This window comes from Pleurodeles waltl, chromosome 4_2 (assembly GCF_031143425.1).
Source record: "Pleurodeles waltl isolate 20211129_DDA chromosome 4_2, aPleWal1.hap1.20221129, whole genome shotgun sequence".
Lineage (NCBI taxonomy): Eukaryota > Metazoa > Chordata > Amphibia > Caudata > Salamandridae > Pleurodeles > Pleurodeles waltl.
The window spans coordinates 284,743,117-284,767,937 of NC_090443.1; the positions used below are offsets into that span (position 1 = coordinate 284,743,117).

The 24,821-nt window shown below is 46.1% G+C and overlaps 1 protein-coding gene across 1 annotated transcript in view; it reads left to right on the top strand.

Annotated features, from left to right (window-relative positions):
- Window positions 1-23,654, top strand: part of ST13 (ST13 Hsp70 interacting protein) — a 165,064-nt gene extending 141,410 nt beyond the window's left edge. Inside the window, exons 10-12 of the mRNA XM_069231143.1 lie at window positions 1,825-1,885; window positions 22,589-22,713; window positions 23,084-23,654. Coding sequence (XP_069087244.1) covers window positions 1,825-1,885; window positions 22,589-22,713; window positions 23,084-23,218 — 321 coding nt within the window. The 3' untranslated portion in view covers window positions 23,219-23,654. The remainder of the gene's footprint in view (window positions 1-1,824; window positions 1,886-22,588; window positions 22,714-23,083) is intronic.
- The last annotated feature ends 1,167 nt before the right edge of the window (window positions 23,655-24,821 follow it).

Consider the following 24,821-nt stretch of genomic DNA (forward strand, 5'->3'; position numbering starts at 1 on the left):
CTTCACAGAAACCCAAAGTTTATTCCTAAAGTCCCTTTGCACTTTTATCTCAATGAGCCTTTGATCTTAAAGACCTTCTTTCTGAACCTTTCAAAACCGTCCAAAAGCCATTCTTTGGATGTCAAGCGATGCATCCAATTTTACATAGGCAAATCAAGACTACTTGCAAATCTAATCAGCTATTTGTGGCTTACAGCACACCACAGAAAGGACAACCCCTTGCGAAACCGAGCATAGCTAAATGGATAGCTGCCGTAACTCACTTTTTATCACCAAACAGCAGGTAAGCCCTAACAGATTTCAGTGCATGCTTATTTCACAAACAAGATCTGTATCAACTCAAAGACACACTTTGCTGGTGTGCCACTCCGGGACATTTGCAGAGTAGCTACCTGGAAGAGTAGACACACCTTTATGCAACACTACTATCTGAACTCGACCCCTCAAGGGGATGTTGCCGTAGGCCGAGCAGTTCGTATTATATCTTTCTTCCCATCCTTTTTCTAGTTCTGCGCATTCCATAAGATATAATGTGTTTTTTCTTTAGCAACCTCATCTTGAAATGTTTTTTCATACCACATTTTATGAGTTGTGTACAGTTATGTTGTAAATTATACTATGTTTGGGTATAATTTTTCTATTGTGATATCTGGATAGAATTGGATTAACTTCTCATATTGAAATGTTCTATTACTACTGCTTTCTGTTCTGCTTCAAGCATGTGAATCTATGAAAGTTCCAGTACTGCAGGAAGAAAACAAGTTAACTACCTATAAATGTAGTTATCCCTTATTGCAATCTTTCATAGATTCACTTGCGACCCACCTGCCTCCCCTAAGAAGCTCTCATTTCTCTCCTGTTCTGAGGGACTGGAGCTTCTCTCAGGAGTGTTATGGCATCTGATTGGCTGACAAAAAAGTCTGGGCTTTTTTTTTTATTTTTTTTAATATACTGATCTTAGCAAAATTAAAGGGCATAAAACCTTCATGTTCTAAATTTTACTTTCAATTGCTATTATGTGGTACTTGGGGGCTCCCATCTCGACGACTGGGAATGATTAAAGCATGTGAATTTATAAAAGGTTCCAATACTGGACAACTAAAGTTACAAGTAAGCAACTTATTTTCTTCTGATGGATACTCTGCAGATTTTAAACTCACCCATTCACCTCCCCTTTCTGGGGAATGGACTTATCTAGTCCATACTAAGGTTCCTGTCTGTAGATCTTCACACTGGCAGGATCTGATTATTGGAGGCCCCGATTCCTCTGGTAAATTTCATTTTTCAGCCTCTGGTTTCGTGGATAATGGGAGTCAATAAGGCTGTGAATTCTGACTAAAGGTTTTTTGGGGTCCTTCTGTGTTTTAGGTAGCATGGACAGCTTAATTAAATCTACACAACTTGTGTTCTAGATGAGGAACATATCTTATCCTTTTCCTTGATTTAACTTACACTTTCCTTCTCTGTTTCCTTTGCAGACCTAATTTCCTTTCTACCCGTCTTGTTTCTCCTTATATTTTGTAGTCCCATTGTCATTTGTATGGTTTCCTTTCTTCTTCTACACCTTTCCTTCTGTTTGTATGTTGATTTTAACTCCAGTCCCCTTTCTCTCTTCCTTTCCTCCCTGTTTTGTTAATGTTTCTGTTCTTTCGTCTACCCTCTTCTCCATTATGCCAATCTGTTTTTTTTTTTCTCTGCAATACTTCTTGGAATCCATGTTTGTTTCAGCTGCACCATATATACTTTGAGATGCTGCATTTTTGTTGGTTTTCATCTGTCTTTAATTTTATGCTTTAAAAGTGGCTATTGTATTTATTTGTGCAGGAGGAAGAGGCTCGGAGAGCTGCAGGTGGTAGTAACCCCTTTGGAGGCGGTGGATTCCCAGGTATGTTTAACTAAAGTCTCTTGCATTAACGTATGTAGTACCAGAAACCCATTTTAATTTTGGTGCAGGGCTTGATGGTAAGTTTCCTGTAGAAATTGTTCATGAAAGGGCCTGGTAGTGAGGACTGTCTGGACGTCTCTGGTGGGATTACCCCCGGTAGATCCAATCTGGCTTCAGCCCTAAGGAACTGGGCGGAGAGCCTCGGCCTATGTGAGGTGTGGCGCACCTGGCACCCTAGGGAACGCCAATATACACACACATCGGCTGCCCACCAAACGCATTCCAGAATAGATCTTGTTTTCATGCCCGCCTTGGATCTCTCAAGCGTCACAGGGCGGAGATACTCCCTCGGGGAGTCTCAGACCACGCACCAATACGTGTCCGACTGGGCGGAACAGAACCCACCAGGCGCCCGCTGTGGCGCCTGAACGCATGGCATTTATAGGACAAAGACTACACAGACGAGATCAGGAACCACCTCAATCAATATTTTGAATTGAACCTGGGGTCGGTTCGATCCCCAGGAACAATATGGGCCCGCCTGTAAGGCTACCCTCAGAGGGCATGCCAAGCACCTCCTCCGATCCCGCGAGCGAGTCTGGAACTCTCAGGTCTCCAAACTGGAGACCCAGGCCTTAAGACTGGAGCGCCAACACGCGAACGTAGCGCTGGCCTCTACCATGAGGCAGCTGATCAGAGTTAGAGACGATATTAAGCACATAATGCTGGTTCTCTTCCAGGGGATCCTCATCAAAGTCATAAACATTGAATATTCCCGCCCTTGTGCGGGGACCCCGGAGCATATATCAAATATACACATATTATACATGTGTAATAAATAATCTTGCAGACTATCATGTTAAAAACACGCTAAAAAAGCTTTATATCTATGAAGTTTTTTTTATTTTTTTATATTAAATACTAGAATAGAGCATAAATATGTGCCCAAGCTCCTAAAACTAGGATTAGTGAAGTGAGCAGTAGCAAACTCTAGAGAGAAAATAGAAAAAACTGCATTGAAAAACACTGAAGCATTCTTAGCCAATAGGCTGCATGCAGGTTAACACAGGAGAACCATAAAAACTTTGGCACCGTGCCTTTTAAGACCCTGAGCACCTCCAGTATCCCACCATGCCTCAGGGGTGAAGGAAAGGTGACAGTTGGTTCACAGTTAGGTCAGTTCTTTTTTCCGGCTTCTTCTGAGAGGATCCTGGAGCATTGAGCTCTCAGTTTTTCTGAGTTTTTTCTCAGAAAAATTATTTAAAAAAGCGTTTTTCATTTTTCACTCGACAAATAACATCTTTGTCTGAGCTAGGAAGGTTTTTTCTGACAGAAAAATGCCTTCTCTTTTTGTCAAATGCCCTGCTTGTGGGAAGAAGAAGGCCCAGTCAGATCCCCACTCTCTGTGCATAGTGTGCCTGCCTCAGAGTCACTGCCCTGACACTTGTAAGTACTGCAAGAACATGTCTAGGAGGACTCTGAAAGACAGAGAGAAGATCCGGCTTCATGGGCTTCAGGAGAGGAAAAGAACATCGTCCTCCTCACTTCCCAGACATCCAGAAGGCCATTCTCAGGAGAGAATGGCCCGGTCGACGTCGACAGGTAGGAAAATACCTGTTTGTTCACCGTTGACGTCGTCGCTACCACCGTCTCACCGGCATAGATCGCCGTCGACGGCGACACACCCGACGTCGAAGGGAACGGCGTCGAAGGGACATCAGAGCAGGGGCAGGTCTCCGTCGACGGCAGCCCGCCGATCGACGTCGAGCCATCGCCGGCGTGCCCGGTCGCCGCCAAAGGCTGTGCGCCCCCGACGTCAGGACACACGGCGTCGTCATCACCACGACGGCACGAGAAACATCCGCCGTCAACCTCCCATCGCTCCACGTCGAGGCACACGACGGCGAGCAGGTCGAGGTCCAAGGAACGTTGTTCGACGTCAAGACATTCAACGTAGAGGCACTCAACGGCGAGACAGGAACAAACGGCTGGGCGCCCCTCGACGTCGAAACAGCCATCGACGTCGATGCAGGTTTTACCTGTCCCACAGGGAGCAGAACATCGCCCCACGCCAGACAAGGCACCATCTCCAGAGCGGCTCTTCTCGGTCTAGAGCGGCATCATCTGGGCACGTCTCGCCCATCAATCTATCTCCGAGATGGCTGGAGAGCCTCAACAGACCAGCGGCATCCCCAGATTCGCAGTATTCGCGAATGTATTCACCTACTGCCTCCCTGCCAAGAACGCCATCACCGACAGCCAGGGCAGAACGGGCTCGTTCAGCTCCTCGCCAACCGACCGCGAGGCCTAGACGCTCTGCTACAGCGTCTCGCAGCAGATCTCGCTCTCAACGGAGATCCAGGTCGCGGTCAAGGAGAAGATCACCCTCTTGGTCTTCATCAGGTTCTTCTGTCGGGCGTTACTCACCCACCCTTACAGATTCACCACCTGCTAGAGTCTCACCGGTGGATGATATTACCACATTCAACGAGGTGTTGCTAAGAGGAGCACAGAAACTCAACATTGAGGTTCCAGAACCATCTACCTCCTCATCGATTATCTTTGAGACTCTACAACAGAGATCAGCGTCGAAAAAGTTGCTGCCTCTGGTGCCTGGCTTGCTGCAGCCAACTATGGACACTTTTCTGGCCCCAGCCTCGCTTAAGTCTGCACCGGCTAGGATTCTCAAGAAATACAAGGCTCCAGAACAAGACCCTTTATTCCTTAGAAAAGATCCGCCACCGGACTCGGTGATCATAGCTGCCGCCCGAAAGACCCACTCGGTGGCTTCTTCATCCACGGTACCCCCGGATAAAGAGAGCAGGCATTTAGACTCTCTAGGGAGAAAGATATGCGGGACGGCGGCTTCAGCAATGAAGGTCTCCAGTGCGTCTGCACTCCTGGGCAGGTACGATCGTTCTCTGTGGGATTCCCTCAGTAGATTTACGGAAAAATTGCCCAGAGAAGACAGGCAAGATTTCCAGGAGATACTACAAGAAGGATGCCTGGTATCCAACCAGGTTATCAGCGCGGCAGCGGATGGGGCGGATTTGGCTGCTCATGGGTATGCACATGGTATCTGTGCGAGGAGATCTTCCTGGCTGAGGCTCACAGGCTTGAAACAGGAAGCACAGCAACGCATCCTGAATCTCCCATTTGCCGGGAGCTCTCTATTCGGTGCCCATGCAGACGAAGAGATGGCCCGCATGAAGACCGAGGTGGATACCTTGAAGGCGGTGGGCCTCGAAAGAAAGAAAGATTTCAGGCGGAGGTACAGGCCGTATGATAGGCGCCCTTTCCAGCAGAGGGTTCAAACCCCTCATTGGTCGCAAAGGTCACAACAGCGACAGGGACGCCCTCTCTTTCAACAAAGAAACACAAGGGAGCGAGGGTCAAGCAGACCTCAACAGTCCACTCCGAAAGCACCCACCAAGCAATGAAATCTTGCTTCCCTCTACACTGTACACCACTCCGGTGGGGGGAAGTATTACGGCTTATCTTCACGAGTGGCACTCTATCACAAGAGACAAATGGGTGCTCAATATTGTCGAACATGGCTATTCTCTTCTTTTCAAACAGCCTCCACCACGCTTGCCACCAACCAGAGACAATCCATCTCACCTCAGCTTGCTACGCAAGGAGGCTCTCGCCCTCCTGAGAAAGAACGCCATAGAAAAGGTTCCACCTGCACAAAGAGGACAGGGGGTCTACTCCCGTTACTTTCTAGTGGCAAAGAAGGGTCGAGAGGGCGTTTTCAGGCCAATTCTGGATCTGCGGCTGCTGAACAAATACATATGGAAGCAGAGGTTCAGAATGCTAGCGCTTCACCAGATTTTCCCTCAACTGCATCAGGGAGACTGGATGTGCTCCATCGACCTGCAGGATGCGTACTTTCACATCCCAATAGCTCCAAAGCATCGGAAATTCCTGCGCTTCCGAGTAGCGTTACAGCATTACCAGTTCAGAGTTCTACCCTTTGGCCTGAAATCTGCCCCAAGAGTTTTCTCGAAATGTATGGCAGTGGTGGCGGCGCATCTCCGAAGACAAAGGATATACATATATCCATACCTAGACGACTGGCTACTAAAGGCTTCTTCTCCGGAGCAGGTGAGAAGCCATCGGGACATTGTACTAGGAGTTTGCGAAGCTCTAGGTCTTCAGGTCAATTACCAGAAGTCAACATTGACGCCAACGCAGAATCTTCACTACCTAGGAGCTATCATAAACACAGAAATACAAAAAGTGTATCCTTCGGAGGAACGACTATCCTCAATAAACAAGAAGTGCCAGGACTTGTTGAGAACCAGTGCACCTACGGCACGTCAGGTGACATCACTACTAGGCTCCATGGCATCATGCATTTTTATTGTCCCAAATGCCAGACTCCACATGAGACCCCTCCAAGAGGCATTGGAGACCAACTGGAGCCAAAGAACAGGTCGCTGGGAGGACACGGTGCGGCTACCGGAGGTAGCACTTCAGTCATTGAGATGGTGGATGCACAGACCTCACCTGTCAGTGGGTGCTCCATTTCACCAGGTGCTTCCATCCGACACCCTAGTAACGGATGCATATCTTCAGGGATGGGGGGCTCATCTGGGTCCTTTTCAAGCGCAGGGTCTGTGGTCAGACAAGGAAAAGCAGTACCACATCAATCTGCTAGAACTCAGAGCTGTCCATCTCGCTCTCAAGTCTTTCATACCGCTAATTCAGGGGAAAACTCTCTTGATACAGACGGACAATACAACCACGATGTATTACTTGAACAAACAGGGGGGAACGAGGTCCCTACCCCTATCGCGAGAGTCCCAAGCGATATGGCATTGGCTCCTGGCCAGAGGAATGTCAATTACAGCAGTTCACCTGCCAGGTCAGCAGAACGTGGAAGCAGACTTTCTAAGCAGACACCTGGAGGACGTTCACGATTGGGTCCTGCACGGCGAAGTCGCAGAATACATCTTCGCGCAATGGGGTCGGCCCCAACTGGACCTCTTCGCAGACGAAGTAAACAAGAAATGCCCAGACTTCGCATCCAGGTTCTACCGTCCGGGATCTCGAGGGAATGCCCTGTTGATCGACTGGTCAGGGATATTTCTTTACGCTTTTCCGCCGATTCCCCTCCTTCCGGCAGTGATCAGCAAACTTTACAGATCCAGGACCAGAATGATTCTTATAGCGCCGCAATGGCCCCGACAATTCTGGTACACGGATCTCCTCAACCTGTCGGAAGAACCTCACAGGAGGCTGCCGTGCAGACCGGATCTTCTGAGCAGAATGGAGGGCAGGATTCTCCATCCCAACCTACCCTCTCTGAGCTTAACAGCATGGCTCCTGAATTCCTGCAGTATGGGCACCTAGGGCTCTCACAGGAGTGCATGAGCATCTTGAAAGAGTCCAAACGACCTTCCACGCGGCGTTCCTACGCTTTTAAGTGGAAGAGATTCTACATATGGTGCTGTCAGCAAGGTCATAATCCCATACAGGCGCAGGAGGATGTCATACTATCCTATTTGCTTCATCTAGCGAAGTCAGGTCTGCAGGTATCATCTATTAAGGTACATTTGTCTGCTATTACTGCCTATCGCAAATTGCCTTCTCAGGAATCCTGCTTTACAAAACCTGTAGTCAAGGATTTCTTAGAAGGTTTGAAGAAAGTTTTTCCGCCAATTCGGAGGCCTTCTCCTCCGTGGGAACTGAACATAGTCCTGGCAAAACTTATGGGCCCTCCTTTCGAGCCTATCCATAAGGCCTCTTTACAACACCTTACGTGGAAGACGGCTTTTCTAGTGGCCATTACTTCAGCGAGGAGGGTCAGTGAAATCCAGGCCTTGTCGGCAAAAGAACCGTACACGGTTTTTCATGACAATAGAGTGGTTCTACAAACTCACCCATCTTTCCTTCCGAAGGTGGTGTCAGAATTCCATATTAATCAGACCATTACTTTACTGACGTTCTTTCCCAATCCGGAGACTCCGGCAGAGAAAGCATTGCACTCATTAGACTTGAAAAGAGTGCTAAAATTTTATCTGGACAAGACAAAGTCGATTAGACACTCTAACCGTTTGTTTGTAAACTATGGTCATTTAAGGACAGGAGAGGCAGCATCTAAACGTACAGTATCAAGATGGATAGTTTCTTGCATTGTTAATACTTATCAGCTAGCCAATAGACAATTGCTAGCGCGGCCTAAAGCGCATTCCACAAGGGGTAAAGCGGCTACTGCTGCTCTCCTTAACAATGTTCCAATATCTGAGATTTGTAAGGCTGCTACATGGAAGTCTGTCCATACGTTTACAAGACATTATTGTTTAGACTCAGATGCAAGAGCGGATGCCCAAGTGGGGCAGGCCTCTCTAAGAAATCTATTTGCGTAATACCTATCTATTCCTGCACTTCTATCGGACAGTCCGCTGGGTTTAGGGATGGGCTTGCTAATCTATTCAATGTTTATGACTATTGATGAGGATCCCCTGGAAGAGAAGGATAAGTTACTTACCTGTAAATCCTAGTTCTCTTCCAGGGGTATCCTCATCAAAGTCATAAACAACCCACCCTCCTCCCCGGACGCACGTCTCCTAGAAGTGCAGGACAGACTGTGTTTTGAATCAGTTATGAAAATTGTCACCGTAAAAAGAACTGACCTAACTGTGAACCAACTGTCACCTTTCCTTCACCCCTGAGGCATGGTGGGATACTGGAGGTGCTCAGGGTCTTAAAGGCACGGTGCCAAAGTTTTTATGGTTCTCCTGTGTTAACCTGCATGCAGCCTATTGGCTAAGAATGCTTCAGTGTTTTTCAATGCAGTTTTTTCTATTTTCTCTCTAGAGTTTGCTACTGCTCACTTCACTAATCCTAGTTTTAGGAGCTTGGGCACATATTTATGCTCTATTGTAGTATTTAATATAAAAAATTTATAAAAACTTCATAGAAATAAAGCATTTTTAGCCTGTTTTTAACATGATAGTCTGCATGATTATTTATTACACATGTATAATATGTGTATATTTGATATATGCTCCGGGGTCCCCGCACAAGGGCGGGAATATTCAATGTTTATGACTTTGATGAGGATACCCCTGGAAGAGAACTAGGATTTACAGGTAAGTAACTTATCCTTCCAGCTCCTTATCACTGGAAAAATCAAACAATATGGAATTGGATTCTGGCCAGAAACCAGAGGATCGCTTTAGCCCATCTCTCCGGAGTCCAGAACACACAGCAGATCTCTTCAAGAAAACCAAAAGTGAGTTCTCAACAATCCATGATGTTTTCTGCGTCTGGGTTTTTCCTCATATAGAGATCTTCGCTACTGCAGAGAGCAAAAAAACATCCAGACTTCGCCTCAAGATTGTGACAAAGAAGGGGGGAATGTCCTATGGATCAACTCATCTGAAAAAGTTCTCTATGATTTTCCACTAATAGCAGCAGTGATCATAAAGCAGTCTTACTCAAAAGCCAGAATGACTTTGGCAGCTCCAAGGTGGCCCAACACTTGTGATTCACAGGTCTTCCATACTTGTCGGAACATCCAAGACATGAGGTTCCCATGCAGGCTGGACTTTCTCATGAGGTTTTGAAACCAGATGGTTCATTCCAACCTTCCATCAGTTTGGCAGTACGGCTTATGAACACGTACAATATGGACACATGAGCCTGCCACAAGATTATAGAAATTCTAAAAGAGGCTAAATCTCCATCCACACAAGCCTGTTATTCAATCAGATGGAAGAGATTTTGTATCTGAAATTACATTGTTCCAATAGCATGTCAAGAAGAAGCCTTAATTCCATACTTGATTCATTTGGCCAAATCTGGTTTGCCTTTTGCTTCTATTAAAACCCATTTGATAGCTTCTACTGCCTACAAAAAATATCCTGCACAAACCTTTATTCAACATCCCAGTTGTTAAGACATTACAGCAGTTTTTCCTCCAGTACACTGTTCTTCTCTAGAGTTAAACATTGTGGTTTCCCGCCTATCCATAAATCCTCAATACAACTTATCTCTTAGAATGTCACTTTTCTTGGAGCCATCACATCAGCATGCAGGATTAGTAAAATTCAAGCTGTCTGCTCTCATGAACCACACACAATATTTTATAGCAATAGTCATCCAAAATTCTTAGTCAAAGTAGTATTGGATCTTCATATTAATCAAACCATTAATCTACTGAGTTCATCTCAGAATTTGACTCCATCAGATTGATCTCATCACACTTAAGTTGTTACAAGGGTCTTAAAATGTTATCTGGACTATACATATTCACAAGTACAATTATTTTTTTGTGAATTATGGCCCTTTCTGTATAGGTTTGGCCACATATTAATTTATATCCATGTGAATAGTTTCCTGCAGTCTGTTGTGCTATCAGAAAGCAAACAAAAATCTTAACTGGTAAACCAAAACACAATTTTTCCAGGTGTAAAGCAGCAACCATTTCTTTGAGGACTGTTCCTATTGCAGAAATCTGTAAAACAGCCTCAAAGATGTCTTTCACAAGTTTACCAGACGCTATGCTCTTGATTCAGGGGCTTAGGCAGATGCTGAAGTAGGACAAGCTTCCTTAAGGGAATATTTTTCTAGCTGCTTCTGTGATGATCTCTTCCACCCTTTTATGGATGGGCTTGCTACTCCATTCAGTGCTTACGATTATCAGTGGAGATTCTCGGAGAGAGTAGGAATGGTTACTTACCAGTAATCCTAGTTTTCTCTCTCAGGGAAATCTCCATTTAAATTGTAAGGAACCCTCCCTCCTCCCCAGTGGAAGGAACAGAAATAACTGGCATCCTATGTTTTATAAGTCCTCCTCTCAATAGCTCTGTTTTAAAAAAAAAAAATAAAAAAAAATGAGGTAACTGCCACCAGCTGGGCATGATGGGCTAATGGAGAGCTGTGATCTGTCAAAGGTGCAGAGTCAGTTTTCATAGGCTGAAGTCACGGCATAAGGCTCTTCCATGGAAGTTGGTACTTGGTGTAAAGCTGGAGACCGTATGCTGTACAGCCCCTGAAATGGGACTTGAAACTTCAGAATGTCTGCTATCATTGTTGAGCTGTTATTCAGAATATGGAGGTTAGAAGGCTGCAGTCTGGAGATGATTGTGACCTGGTGGGTAGTTTGGGGGTGTTGTCTGCTGAATAGAAGTGGCCACATATTGTTTATTAATGTGTTTGCTGGTCACCTGTTTTTTATTTTGATTCATGTATTGAAAGTAGGAGTTCGATGGCATCTGTCGCTGTAGATACGCATGTTCTGCAATAGCTCGCCATCTGGTGTTGGGCCGGAGTGTTACAAGTTGTTTTTCTTCGAAGAAGTCTTTCGAGTCACGGGACCGAGTGACTCCTCCTTTTGTCTCCATTGCGCATGGGCGTCGACTCCATCTTCGATTGTTTTTTTTCCGCCATCGGGTTCGGACGTGTTCCCGTCGCTCCGAGTTTCGGAACGGAAAAAATAGTTAATTTCGGAAGATTTTCGTCGGTATTGTTGCGTTCGGGATCGGCGTACTTAGATTCCACACCGCATCGAAGATCGAAGAGCTCCGGTGCCCTTCGGGGTAGTTTTTCGATCCTCCGTCGGGGCCTGGTCGGCCCGACCGCGTGCTGAAGAACGCCGATGGAACGGACCCCGTTCCGTTTCTGCCCCAAATGCCACAATAAATACCCCTACACAGACCAACACTTGGTCTGCAACCTGTGCCTGTCACCTGAGCACAGCGAAGACACCTGCGAGGCCTGTCGAGCGTTCCGGTCCCGAAAAACACTCCGAGACCGTCGAGCCAGAAGACTTCAAATGGCGTCCGCACCGACAGCCCAACGGGAGTTCGAGGAACAGGAAGAAGAAGGTACCTTCTCGATCCAAGACTCAGACTCCGAAGGATTCGACGATACACAAACCGTGAGTAAGACGTCGAAAACCACACAAAGAAACATTTACAAGGCCCAGGGGACGCCACTGCCACCAGGCCATGGCTCGACCCATAAATTCGGTGACCGACCGTCGGCACCGAAAAAGGCCCAAACAGTGCCGAGATCGTCCGACTCCGGTCGAGACACCGGCACGCAGCCTTCTCGGGACCGAGAAAGTGCTGGAGACAAGCCTCGACACCGAGATGCCGGTGTGGACACGGCTCGACGCCGAGACAGCGGCACCGACACAGATCGACGCCGAGAGGTTTCGGCCCTGTAAGGAAATGGCTCCCTGTTGCAGTTACCCCCCACTTTTTGCCTGATACTGATGCTGACTTGACTGAGAAGTGTGCTGGGACCCTGCTAACCAGGCCCCAGCACCAGTGTTCCTTCACCTAAAATGTACCATTGTATCCACAATTGGCACACCCTGGCATTCAGATAAGTCCCTTGTAACTGGTACTTCTAGTACCAAGGGCCCTGATGCCAAGGAAGGTCTCTAAGGGCTGCAGCATGTCTTATGCCACCCTGGAGACCTCTCACTCAGCACAGACACCCTGCTTGCCAGCTTGTGTGTGCTAGTGAGAACAAAATGAGTAAGTCGACATGGCACTCCCCTCAGGGTGCCATGCCAGCCTCTCACTGCCTATGCAGTATAGGTAAGCCACCCCTCTAGCAGGCCTTACAGCCCTAAGGCAGGGTGCACTATACCATAGGTGAGGGTACCAGTGCATGAGCATGGTACCCCTACAGTGTCTAAACAAAACCTTAGACATTGTAAGTGCAGGGTAGCCATAAGAGTATATGGTCTGGGAGTCTGTCAAACACGAACTCCACAGCACCATAATGGCTACACTGAAAACTGGGAAGTTTGGTATCAAACTTCTCAGCACAATAAATGCACACTGATGCCAGTGTACATTTTATTGTAAAATACACCACAGAGGGCACCTTAGAGGTGCCCCCTGAAACTTAACCGACTATCTGTGTAGGCTGACTAGTTTTAGCAGCCTGCCACAAACCGAGACATGTTGCTGGCCCCATGGGGAGAGTGCCTTTGTCACTCTGAGGCCAGTAACAAAGCCTGCACTGGGTGGAGATGCTAACACCTCTCCCAGGCAGGAATTGTCACACCTGGCGGTGAGCCTCAAAGGCTCACCTCCTTTGTGCCAACCCAGCAGGACACTCCAGCTAGTGGAGTTGCCCGCCCCCTCCGGCCAGGCCCCACTTTTGGCGGCAAGGCCGGAGAAAATAATGAGAATAACAAGGAGGAGTCACTGGCCAGTCAGGACAGCCCCTAAGGTGTCCTGAGCTGAGGTGACTCTAACTTTTAGAAATCCTCCATCTTGCAGATGGAGGATTCCCCCAATAGGGTTAGGATTGTGACCCCCTCCCCTTGGGAGGAGGCACAAAGAGGGTGTACCCACCCTCAGGGCTAGTAGCCATTGGCTACTAACCCCCCAGACCTAAACACGCCCTTAAATTTAGTATTTAAGGGCTACCCTGAACCCTAGAAAATTAGATTCCTGCAACTACAAGAAGAAGGACTGCCTAGCTGAAAACCCCTGCAGAGGAAGACCAGAAGACGACAACTGCCTTGGCTCCAGAAACTCACCGGCCTGTCTCCTGCCTTCCAAAGATCCTGCTCCAGCGACGCCTTCCGAAGGGACCAGCGACCTCGACATCCTCTGAGGACTGCCCCTGCTTCGAAAAGACAAGAAACTCCCGAGGACAGCGGACCTGCTCCAAGAAAGGCTGCAACTTTGTTTCCAGCAGCTTTAAAGAACCCTGCAAGCTCCCCGCAAGAAGCGTGAGACTTGCAACACTGCACCCGGCGACCCCGACTCGGCTGGTGGAGACCCGACACCTCAGGAGGGACCCCAGGACTACTCTGATACTGTGAGTACCAAAACCTGTCCCCCCTGAGCCCCCACAGCGCCGCCTGCAGAGGGAATCCCGAGGCTTCCCCTGACCGCGACTCTTTGAATCTAAAGTCCCGACGCCTGGGAGAGACCCTGCACCCGCAGCCCCCAGGACCTGAAGGACCGGACTTTCACTGGAGAAGTGACCCCCAGGAGTCCCTCTCCCTTGCCCAAGTGGAGGTTTCCCCGAGGAACCCCCCCCTTGCCTGCCTGCAGCGCTGAAGAGATCCCGAGATCTCTCATAGACTAACATTGCGAACCCGACGCTTGTTTCTACACTGCACCCGGCCGCCCCCGCGCCGCTGAGGGTGAAATTTCTGTGTGGACTTGTGTCCCCCCCGGTGCCCTACAAAACCCCCCTGGTCTGCCCTCCGAAGACGCGGGTACTTACCTGCAAGCAGACCGGAACCGGGGCACCCCCTTCTCTCCATTCTAGCCTATGTGTTTTGGGCACCACTTTGAACTCTGCACCTGACCGGCCCTGAGCTGCTGGTGTGGTGACTTTGGGGTTGCTCTGAACCCCCAACGGTGGGCTACCTTGGACCAAGAACTGAACCCTGTAAGTGTCTTACTTACCTGGTAAAACTAATCAAAACTTACCTCCCCTAGGAACTGTGAAAATTGCACTGTGTCCACTTTTAAAACAGCTATTTGTCAATAACTTGAAAAGTATACATGCAATTTTGATGATTTGAAGTTCCTAAAGTACTTACCTGCAATACCTTTCGAATGAGATATTACATGTAGAATTTGAACCTGTGGTTCTTAAAATAAACTAAGAAAAGATATTTTTCTATATAAAAACCTATTGGCTGGATTTGTCTCTGAGTGTGTGTACCTCATTTATTGTCTATGTGTATGTACAACAAATGCTTAACACTACTCCTTGGATAAGCCTACTGCTCGACCACACTACCACAAAATAGAGCATTAGTATTATCTATTTTTACCACGATTTTACCTCTAAGGGGAACCCTTGGACTCTGTGCATGCTATTCCTCACTTTGAAATAGCACATACAGAGCCAACTTCCTACAGGCCCCGAAAAAGAAAAAAGTCACCTCGGAGCCGAAAAAACACGCAGACAAAGTTTCGATGCCGAAACAAACTGCAAGCGACCCAGCTTCAGGCTCTTATACAGAAGAGCACTCGCTAACCTCCCAAATGCAAAAGCATAGGTTTGAGGAAGAGCTACAAGCAACTGATGTGGACCATACGCAAAAGCGTATCTTCATTCAGCAGGGGACAGGAAAAATAAGCACCCTTCCCCCCATTAGGAGAAAGAGAAGGTTGGAGTTCCAGACGGAACAAGCACCACAACCAAAAGTGGTGAAAAGAGTTACACCACCACCCTCTCCTCCGCCCGTGATTAACGTTTCACCAGCACAAACTCCATCACACTCTCCAGCTCACACCACCATGAGCCAGGGTGACCAAGATCAGGACGCATGGGACCTATACGACGCCCCAGTGTCAGATAACAGCCCGGAGGCATACCCTACAAAGCCATCTCCACCAGAAGACAGCACCGCGTACTCTCAGGTGGTGGCTAGAGCAGCACAATTTCACAACGTTAGCCTCCACTCAGAACAGGTCGAGGATGATTTCTTGTTCAACACACTCTCCTCCACCCACAGCTCCTACCAAAGCCTGCCTATGCTCCCTGGTATGCTCCGGCACGCAAAAGACATATTTAAGGAGCCGGTCAAAAGTAGGGCAATCACACCAAGGGTGGAAAAAAAGTATAAGCCGCCTCCTACGGACCCGGTTTTCATCACTACACAGCTGCCACCAGACTCTGTTGTTGTAGGAGCAGCTAGGAAAAGGGCCAACTCTCACACATCTGGAGATGCACCACCCCCAGATAAAGAAAGCAGCAAGTTCGATGCAGCTGGTAAGAGAGTCGCAGCACAAGCTGCAAACCAGTGGCGCATCGCGAACTCCCAGGCACTACTTGCGCGCTATGACAGAGCCCACTGGGACGAGATGCAACATCTCATTGAACATCTGCCCAAGGACTTCCAAAATAGGGCAAAACAAGTGGTTGAGGAGGGACAGACCATCTCCAACAACCAGATACGTTCCTCCATGGACGCTGCAGATACAGCTGCACGGACAATTAATACATCTGTAACTATCAGAAGGCATGCATGGCTCCGAACGTCTGGATTTAAACCAGAGATTCAACAAGCAGTTCTCAATATGCCTTTTAATGAAAAAGAACTGTTCGGTCCAGAAGTGGACACAGCGATTGAGAAACTCAAAAAAGATACGGACACTGCCAAAGCCATGGGCGCACTCTACTCCCCGCAGAGCAGAGGGAATTACAGCACATTCCGTAAAACGCCCTTTCGAGGGGGATTTCGGGGTCAAAGCACACAAGCCAGCACCTCACAAGCAACACCGTCCACTTACCAGGGACAGTATAGAGGAGGTTTTCGGGGACAATATAGAGGGCAATTCCCTAGAAATAGAGGGAGATTTCAAAGCCCCAAAACCCCTACTACTAAACAATGACTCACATGTCACTCACCCCCTCCACACAACACCAGTGGGGGGAAGAATAGGTCATTATTACAAAGCATGGGAGGAAATCACTACAGACACTTGGGTTCTAGCAATTATCCAACATGGTTATTGCATAGAATTTCTACAATTCCCTCCAAACATACCACCAAAAGCACAAAATTTAACAACACACCATTCCAATCTCCTGGAGATAGAAGTGCAGGCACTATTGCAAAAGAATGCAATCGAATTAGTGCCAAACACACAAATAAACACAGGAGTTTACTCACTGTACTTTCTGATACCAAAGAAGGACAAAACGCTGAGACCAATCCTAGACCTCAGAGTAGTGAACACTTTCATCAAATCAGACCACTTCCACATGGTCACACTACAAGAAGTATTGCCATTGCTAAAACTGCACGACTACATGGCAACTTTAGACCTCAAGGATGCTTATTTCCATATACCAATACACCCATCGCACAGGAAATACCTAAGGTTTGTATTCAAAGGAATACATTACCAATTCAAGGTACTGCCTTTCGGATTAACAACCGCACCAAGAGTCTTTACCAAATGTCTAGCAGTAGTCGCAGCACACATAAGAAGGCAGCAAATACATGTGTTCCCATATCTAGACGACTGGCTAATCAAGGCCCATTCGTTAATAGAGTGCTCAAATCACACAAATCATATCATACAAACCCTCTTCAAACTAGGGTTCACCGTCAATTTCACAAAATCCAAAATTCTGCCACGCAAGGTACAACAATACCTGGGAGCCATAATAGACACATCAAAAGGAGTAGCCACTCCAAGTCCACAAAGAATTCAAAATTTCAACACCATCATACAACGCATGTATCCAACACAAAAGATACAGGCAAAGATGGTATTACAACTCCTAGGCATGATGTCATCATGCATAGCCATTGTCCCAAACGCAAGACTGCACATGAGGCCCTTACAACAATGCCTAGCATCACAGTGGTCTCAAGCACAGGGTCACCTTCTAGATCTGGTGTTAATAGACCGCCAAACTTACCTCTCGCTTCTGTGGTGGAACAACATAAATTTAGACAAGGGGCGGCCTTTCCAAGACCCAGTGCCACAATACGTAATAACAACAGATGCTTCCATGACAGGGTGGGGAGCACACCTCGATCAACACAGCATACAAGGACAATGGAACGTACATCAAACAAAACTGCATATCAATCACCTAGAACTTCTAGCAGTTTTTCAAGCACTAAAAGCTTTCCAACCAATAATAGTTCACAAATACATTCTCGTCAAAACAGACAACATGACGACAATGTATTATCTAAACAAGCAGGGAGGGACGCACTCCACGCAGTTAAGCCTGCTAGCACAAAAAATTTGGCATTGGGCAATTCACAACCAAATTCGCCTAATTGCACAGTTTATACCAGGGATACAAAATCAACTCGCAGACAATCTCTCTCGAGATCACCAACAGGTCCACGAATGGGAAATTCACCCCCAAATTCTGAACACTTATTTCAAACTCTGGGGAACACCTCAGATAGACTTGTTTGCGACAAGGGAGAACGCAAAATGCCAAAACTTCGCATCCAGATACCCACACAAACAATCCCAAGGCAATGCCCTATGGATGAACTGGTCAGGGATATTTGCTTACGCTTTTCCTCCTCTCCCTCTCCTTCCTTACCTGGTAAACAAACTCAGTCAAAGCAAACTCAAACTCATATTGATAGCACCAACTTGGGCAAGGCAACCCTGGTACACAACGCTGCTAGACCTATCAGTGGTACCCTGCATCAAATTGCCCAACAGGCCAGATCTGTTGACACAGCACAACCAAAAGATCAGACACCCAGATCCAGCATCGCTGAATCTAGCAATCTGGCTCCTGAAATCCTAGAATTCGGGCACTTACAACTTACCCAAGAATGTATGGAAGTCATAAAACAAGCAAGAAGGCCATCCACCAGGCACTGCTATTCAAGTAAATGGAAGAGGTTTGTTTGCTACTGCCATATTAATCAAATACAGCCATTACACACAACTCCAGAACATGTAGTGGGTTACTTGCTTCACTTACAAAAATCTAACCTAGCTTTCTCTTCCATTAAGATTCACCTTGCAGCAATATCTGCATACCTGCAGACTACCTATTCAACTTCCCTATATAAAATACCAGTCATTAAAGCATTCATGGAGGGCCTTAGGAGAATTATACCACCAAGAACACTACCTGTTCCTTCATGGAACCTAAATGTTGTCCTAACTAGACTTATGGGTCCACCTTTTGAACCCATGCACTCCTGCGACATACAGTTCCTAACCTGGAAGGTGGCATTTCTCATCGCCATTACTTCCCTGAGAAGAGTAAGCGAGATTCAGGCGTTTACTATACAGGAACCTTTTATACAACTACACAAAAATAAAGTCGTCCTAAGGACCAATCCTAAATTTTTGCCAAAGGTTATTTCACCGTTCCATCTAAATCAAACAGTGGAACTTCCAGTGTACTTTCCACAGCCAGATACCGTAGCTGAAAGGGCACTACATACATTAGATGTCAAAAGAGCATTGATGTATTACATTGACAGAACAAAGAACATCAGAAAGACTAAACAACTCTTTATTGCATTTCAAAAACCTCATGCAGGAAACCCAATATCAAAACAAGGTATAGCCAGATGGATAGTTAAATGCATCCAAATCTGCTACCTTAAAGCTAAACGACAGCTGCCCATTACACCAAGGGCACACTCAACCAGAAAGAAAGGTGCTACCATGGCCTTTCTAGGAAACATCCCAATGCAAGAAATATGTAAGGCAGCCACATGGTCTACGCCTCACACATTCACCAAGCACTACTGTGTAGACGTGTTATCCGCACAACAAGCCACAGTAGGTCAAGCTGTATTAAGGACATTATTTCAGACTACTTCCACTCCTACAGGCTGATCCACCGCTTTTGGGGAAATAACTGCTTACTAGTCTATGCAGAACATGCGTATCTACAGCGACAGATGCCATCGAACTGAAAATGTCACTTACCCAGTGTACATCTGTTCGTGGCATCAGTCGCAGTAGATTCGCATGTGCCCACCCGCCTCCCCGGGAGCCTGTAGCAGTTTGGAAGTTACTTTCAATTATTTATATATGTATCATCTTAACCTTAAATAGGTGCATACTTAGTCACTCCATTGCATGGGCACTATTACTACAATTCAACTCCTACCTCACCCTCTGCGGGGAAAAACAATCGAAGATGGAGTCGACGCCCATGCGCAATGGAGACAAAAGGAGGAGTCACTCGGTCCCGTGACTCGAAAGACTTCTTCGAAGAAAAACAACTTGTAACACTCCGGCCCAACACCAGATGGCGAGCTATTGCAGAACATGCGAATCTACTGCGACTGATGCCACGAACAGATGTACACTGGGTAAGTGACATTTTCATTACATTTCATGTGGCTTCTACCTCAAGAACAGGAACAGATGGCTGTAGGATGCAAAACATGTGATTGTTGGATCTTTTCTTGTACTAGCTTGCCGTACTTTGGGAGCCATCCATCAGCAGCTTTAGGGACCTGATCTTCACTAGTTACAAAGTCAGAATGCTTTATATAAGGTAGCTTGTCTGACCTCTTGGACGCTGTGCAAGATATTCAAATGCTGGTCCAGGTCGAATTCTTTCTTCTGCCACTTTTCCAGAGCTATCAAGATAGAGAACATTCATAGATACTCGAACATTTCATAAGGCATGTGGCCACCTAATACTCCTAGGCAACTTATTGAACGCTCTGTGAATTCATACAGATTATGCAGCTAGTTCAGTCCTGTACTTCATACCTCATCAGGGAAGGCTTGTTTATGTGTACCATTAGCGCTCTCTATTAACCAATTGCTCTCGGTGCAAAAACAGGTGCGAGCCATAGCATCCCTGAACACCTTTGCGGCCAACGCATGGCCATTGTCTGAATGAAAGGAATAAACTTCACTCATTTCTAGTAAGCACCACAAGTCTTTTATGACTGCTTCAGCATCAGCATTCCTTTGCGGCCAAACCCACCGGAATCTGGAGCACAAGTATACAGAAACTGGTATATATCTGTATCGGTTTACTGTGTCCATTGGCCCAGTATGGTCAAGGCTCATTACCCTAACCGGGTGATTGAAAATAGCAAGGGGCGCCTGTGCTGAACTTAAACAGTAGATCGTGTTGTTGGCAGAAGTTGCATTGCAGCCAAAAGATTATATATTGTAAAATATGAGGCAACCATTATCTTTGCTGGCGCTTCGCTACTGTTGCACTCATGCCAATGTGAGTAGATAGTAATCCCTCATGAACTGCTTTAATTAGGTCTAATCTAACTTGACTATTAGGAATTTGTCTACCTCCCTGAGGTTCCAAGGTATGTGGACGGAAGATGCTAACTTGATTACCTGCTCTCCTCAGTGCATATCCTTAAAAATATTGGAGGCTAGATATCCTCGTTAGGGCTGATGTCAGACCTGATGAATGTAGCCAGATTATTGCTTTAATTTTGCACCATACATCCTCCACAATCTGTATTTTTACATTGTAAACCCTTGATGGAGGGTTTAAATGTCCAGCTAGAGTTTCAACTTGTATATATTCTTCAGTCTACTTACTGTTGTCACTTCTGCTGCTCCAGTAGCACGGTCACCCAGTCCGGTTCCTCAGATGTATCCATGCTTAGGTGGAACTGTGTGGGTTTTTCCCCCTTCTTTAAAGCTACTCCTACTACGTTTTTCTTGCTAAAATTGTTTCTGTTACCTCTTTACACTGACCTCAGCGTCCTGTTCTCATTGACCTTTCTGCTGGGTGTATTCATCTTTTCTTCAGCAATTGATCCGCCCAGTCTTTTTTTTCCTTTTACTGCCCGTCTTGATACAAACCAGAATAACGACTAACAGAATACTGGTACCAATCCTAAGTTTAGCTGTAAGGTGGTATCACCTTTCTACCCAGGTGAGATAGAGCTCCCAGTCTTTTTTTTGCAACCAGATTCATTAGTGGAAAGAGCTTTACATATGCTAGAGCTCTTGTGTAGTACAGTGATTGACTCAAGCCTTTTCATACGTTTGATCAGCTCTCTATAACTTTTGCAAAACATCATTGCGGTCATACCATCTCTAAGGCAGGTATACAAATGAGGATAGTCTGTGCATCCAAACTTCATTGAGTCTTACCTGTACCTACTAGAAAACACTTCACCCATAAGAAAGGGGGCAATCATGGCTTTCATAGAAAAGAGGCTGCTAGATGACATCTGGAAAGCAGCTACCTGGTCAATGCCATAAAAGTTTAAACCCTGGTGTGTGTACATTTTAGCCTGCCAACATGCTGTGATTAATGAGACAATTCTAAGGTCTTCATTCCAGATATCTGTATCCTCTACTAGCTAGTCACTGCTTATGGAAGACACTGCTTTACAGTTGTTGCAGACCATGTGTATCTACAGTCAGACATGGAACCAATTGACAATCTTAAATAACCTGTAAGCAGTTGTTCATAGTATGTTGTGCTGTACATTTACAGTCCCACTGTCCTCTCTGGAAGCTTTTGATGGCAGATCTCTTCTCTTTTTACCCATTTAACACTACAATTTGCATGATGCACTAAGGTAGGCTTGCTCGACCCTCCATACACTTAATCACCCACTCTACAAATACAGTCCAACAGAGCTAGAGCCCATGCACATAGTGTACCAGAGAGGATTCAACACACATCGCATGACTTGAAAGACTTTTGTGTAGAAAAAACACTTGGAGGCGTCCAAGCCCAACACTACATGACAGGAGTATGTAGAGCAATAGAATCTACAGCTGTAGAAGCCACAAAAAGATGCTTTCAGGTTAAGTAATATTTCTTACCCTACCAGTACATAGTCTTTAATGTTTCAGTACTCTACATCTATCTACACTTACATTTAGATGAAAAGGCAATCTAGTATGAAATCTGTGTGCTGGTGTATTGTGGGTTTTGGGGTTGGTATTGCATGTCTCTTTGAAACTGAAGACTCTTCTTTGAAGAAAAATATTAAGCATCCATGGCCCAACACTAGATGTCAAAAGAATGCACAGCATCTGAATCTACAGCATCATAAGCAGCAGTCGGATTGTTACAGGTAAGTATTATGTTTCTTTCCCAACCAAAAGAGATGTGAACTTGCTGGCACTCAGAAACCTTACAGGTGTGCAGCTTGTATTAACCGTTGATGCATTTATTTTGCGTGCTGGTGTTACGTTTTTGATAATACATGGTGGGAGACCCAAAGTGTTGAAGTGATCAACCTCAATATCTGCAATTGGATGCCAAAAACACTCATTCTTCTGTTTATAGGTGGTTTCCCTGGAGGAATACCAGGAATGGGGGGAATGCCTGGGATGGCAGGCATGCCTGGGATGGCAGGCATGCCTGGACTCGGTGAGCTCTTTAGTGATCCAGAGATCATGGCAGCACTGCAGGTAAGTGCTGGGTCGGCTGTTGTGGCTTTTGTGGGTGACATTCTCAAGCTGTGTTCTTCATACACAGGCACAGGTAGTGGCCTAGTGAGATGCACATGAATTTGTGTGAGCTCTTTTGTCTGACTTGCACTCGTATTATCCATGTAGAGATAGAGGTGCCTCTCCACTTACTGGAACTTGAGATTTGCATACTGACACCTCTATCACTATCAACACCACTGCTTATTGTAATCTGATGGTGTTTTGTGTAAATGGTACTCCGTCATAAATTAGATTATCTTGTAATCGGGGAAGGAGGTGAGGTGTGTGACACTTTGAATAAATCTTTGATGTGAGAAAGCCACTGCTGATGTTTGCGGTTTCATTTCAGGACCCAGAGGTTATGGCAGCATTCCAGGATGTGGCCCAGAATCCAGCAAACATCTCCAAGTACCAGAATAACCCCAAGGTGATGAACCTGATTGGAAAACTGTCTAGCAGCTTTGGGGGCCCGGGTCACGCATAAATGATGTACAATGGAAAAGAGAAGGCCTTTCCACTAGAAAGGGGCTGCGAGGCAGAACAAGCCCACCTGTGCGTTGTCACTATGGAGAACAGAGAGGGGAGGGGCTCCATGATCACATCTGTTAAACTAGGACATTCAAGATGCCTGGAGAATCTAGAGAAAGGGTGCTTAGCTGACATCTTGAGGGGGTGCTCCAGTGAAATCTTGAGATGCGGAACTGACGTTCTAAGGGCATGCTCTGTACTGACGTAACTGGCTTTCTCTGCCTTAGTCTTACCTCAGAAATAATATTCCACCCTCCTTTTATGCATCAGTTCCCTTGCCCCTTCTGCTTCTTGAGCTTCCTGCTGGTTTTCCGGTGTCAGAGAAGCATGAAGCTGGTATAAATATATACATATATGAAATAACTGCACATCAATAAAGATTTGGAATTTAATCAGAGTTGTTTTGAGTGTTCATTACTTTGTTCAGATTATGATTGAGGCTCCCTGTGTTTTTTTTTCCCCTCCATAATGCACCACAGTTGTGTTGTGTTTTGTTTTATTTGTTTTTCTTAAGTGAGCACTTTATTTTGAGGTAAATCTGTCATTTTAACTTTAAACCTTAGGCTGAACATTCACCATAATAACTTTTCAAGATTGCCTGATTATGGCAAACCTGCTCTCTGCACCTTCACTGTTCTTTAAGGAATACATGTTTTACATTCAGGTGCTGTGCATTATTCCACCATCTAGTGATTGGGTCTGGAATACTTCCCTTGTGCCTGTAGGCTTCTTTTTTTTTTTTTTTTTTTTTTTTTTTTTTACACTGTTGGGCGTTGACGGATATACAATTGGTGCTTTGTCCAGCCTCCTGTGATGTCATAAGCCATAAGGTTACCAGGATCGTGAAGAAGTTGATTGCGTCGAAGAGTCTGAAACTCACACAGCATTGTCGAAGAAGGTATACAGTTAAAACACCATCAAAAGGAAAAGTCCTCGGTGAGGAGAATGCCTGGACAGGCAACTTTTGGGTCAGCGTAATGTAGAAGACACCATTCAAGTTCCACACCCACTGCCACCACAGCTTTGCTTAAAAAGATGAACATCAGATCTGTAATCTTTGCCTACCTTTCTAACACCAGAGTGAGAGCTGTGAAGCATGGGCAGCGTTCAAGTAAAAAACCTTGAAGGTGAGGGAAGAACAAAGGCAGACACACCACACCATAGAGGGACAGAAACCCACACCTTGCCTGAAAAATCTCGGACTCTCAAGCGACAAAGAAGACAACCTTGCAGAGAGTGCTGAAGGTGAACGCTTGGACATGGAGCTATAATTTGTTGAGGGGGAGCCGAAAAAAATAAAGGAGATGATGACTTGGGTAACCCTGAAAAAACACTCAAGCGCGGATACTGTGTTCGGTGGCATGTGTGGTTGTAGATAAATATGCTCTTCATACTCCTGCCATCTAGTGTTGGACCCAGAGTAATGCAAGTTGTTTTTCTTTGAAGATGTGTCTTGAGTCACGGCATCAAGTGACTCCTCCTCTCTGTGACACTGTGTTTGGGCATCAACTCCTTTGTTAGATTTTCTCTCCACCATCGGGCTCGGACGTGTCTTAGCT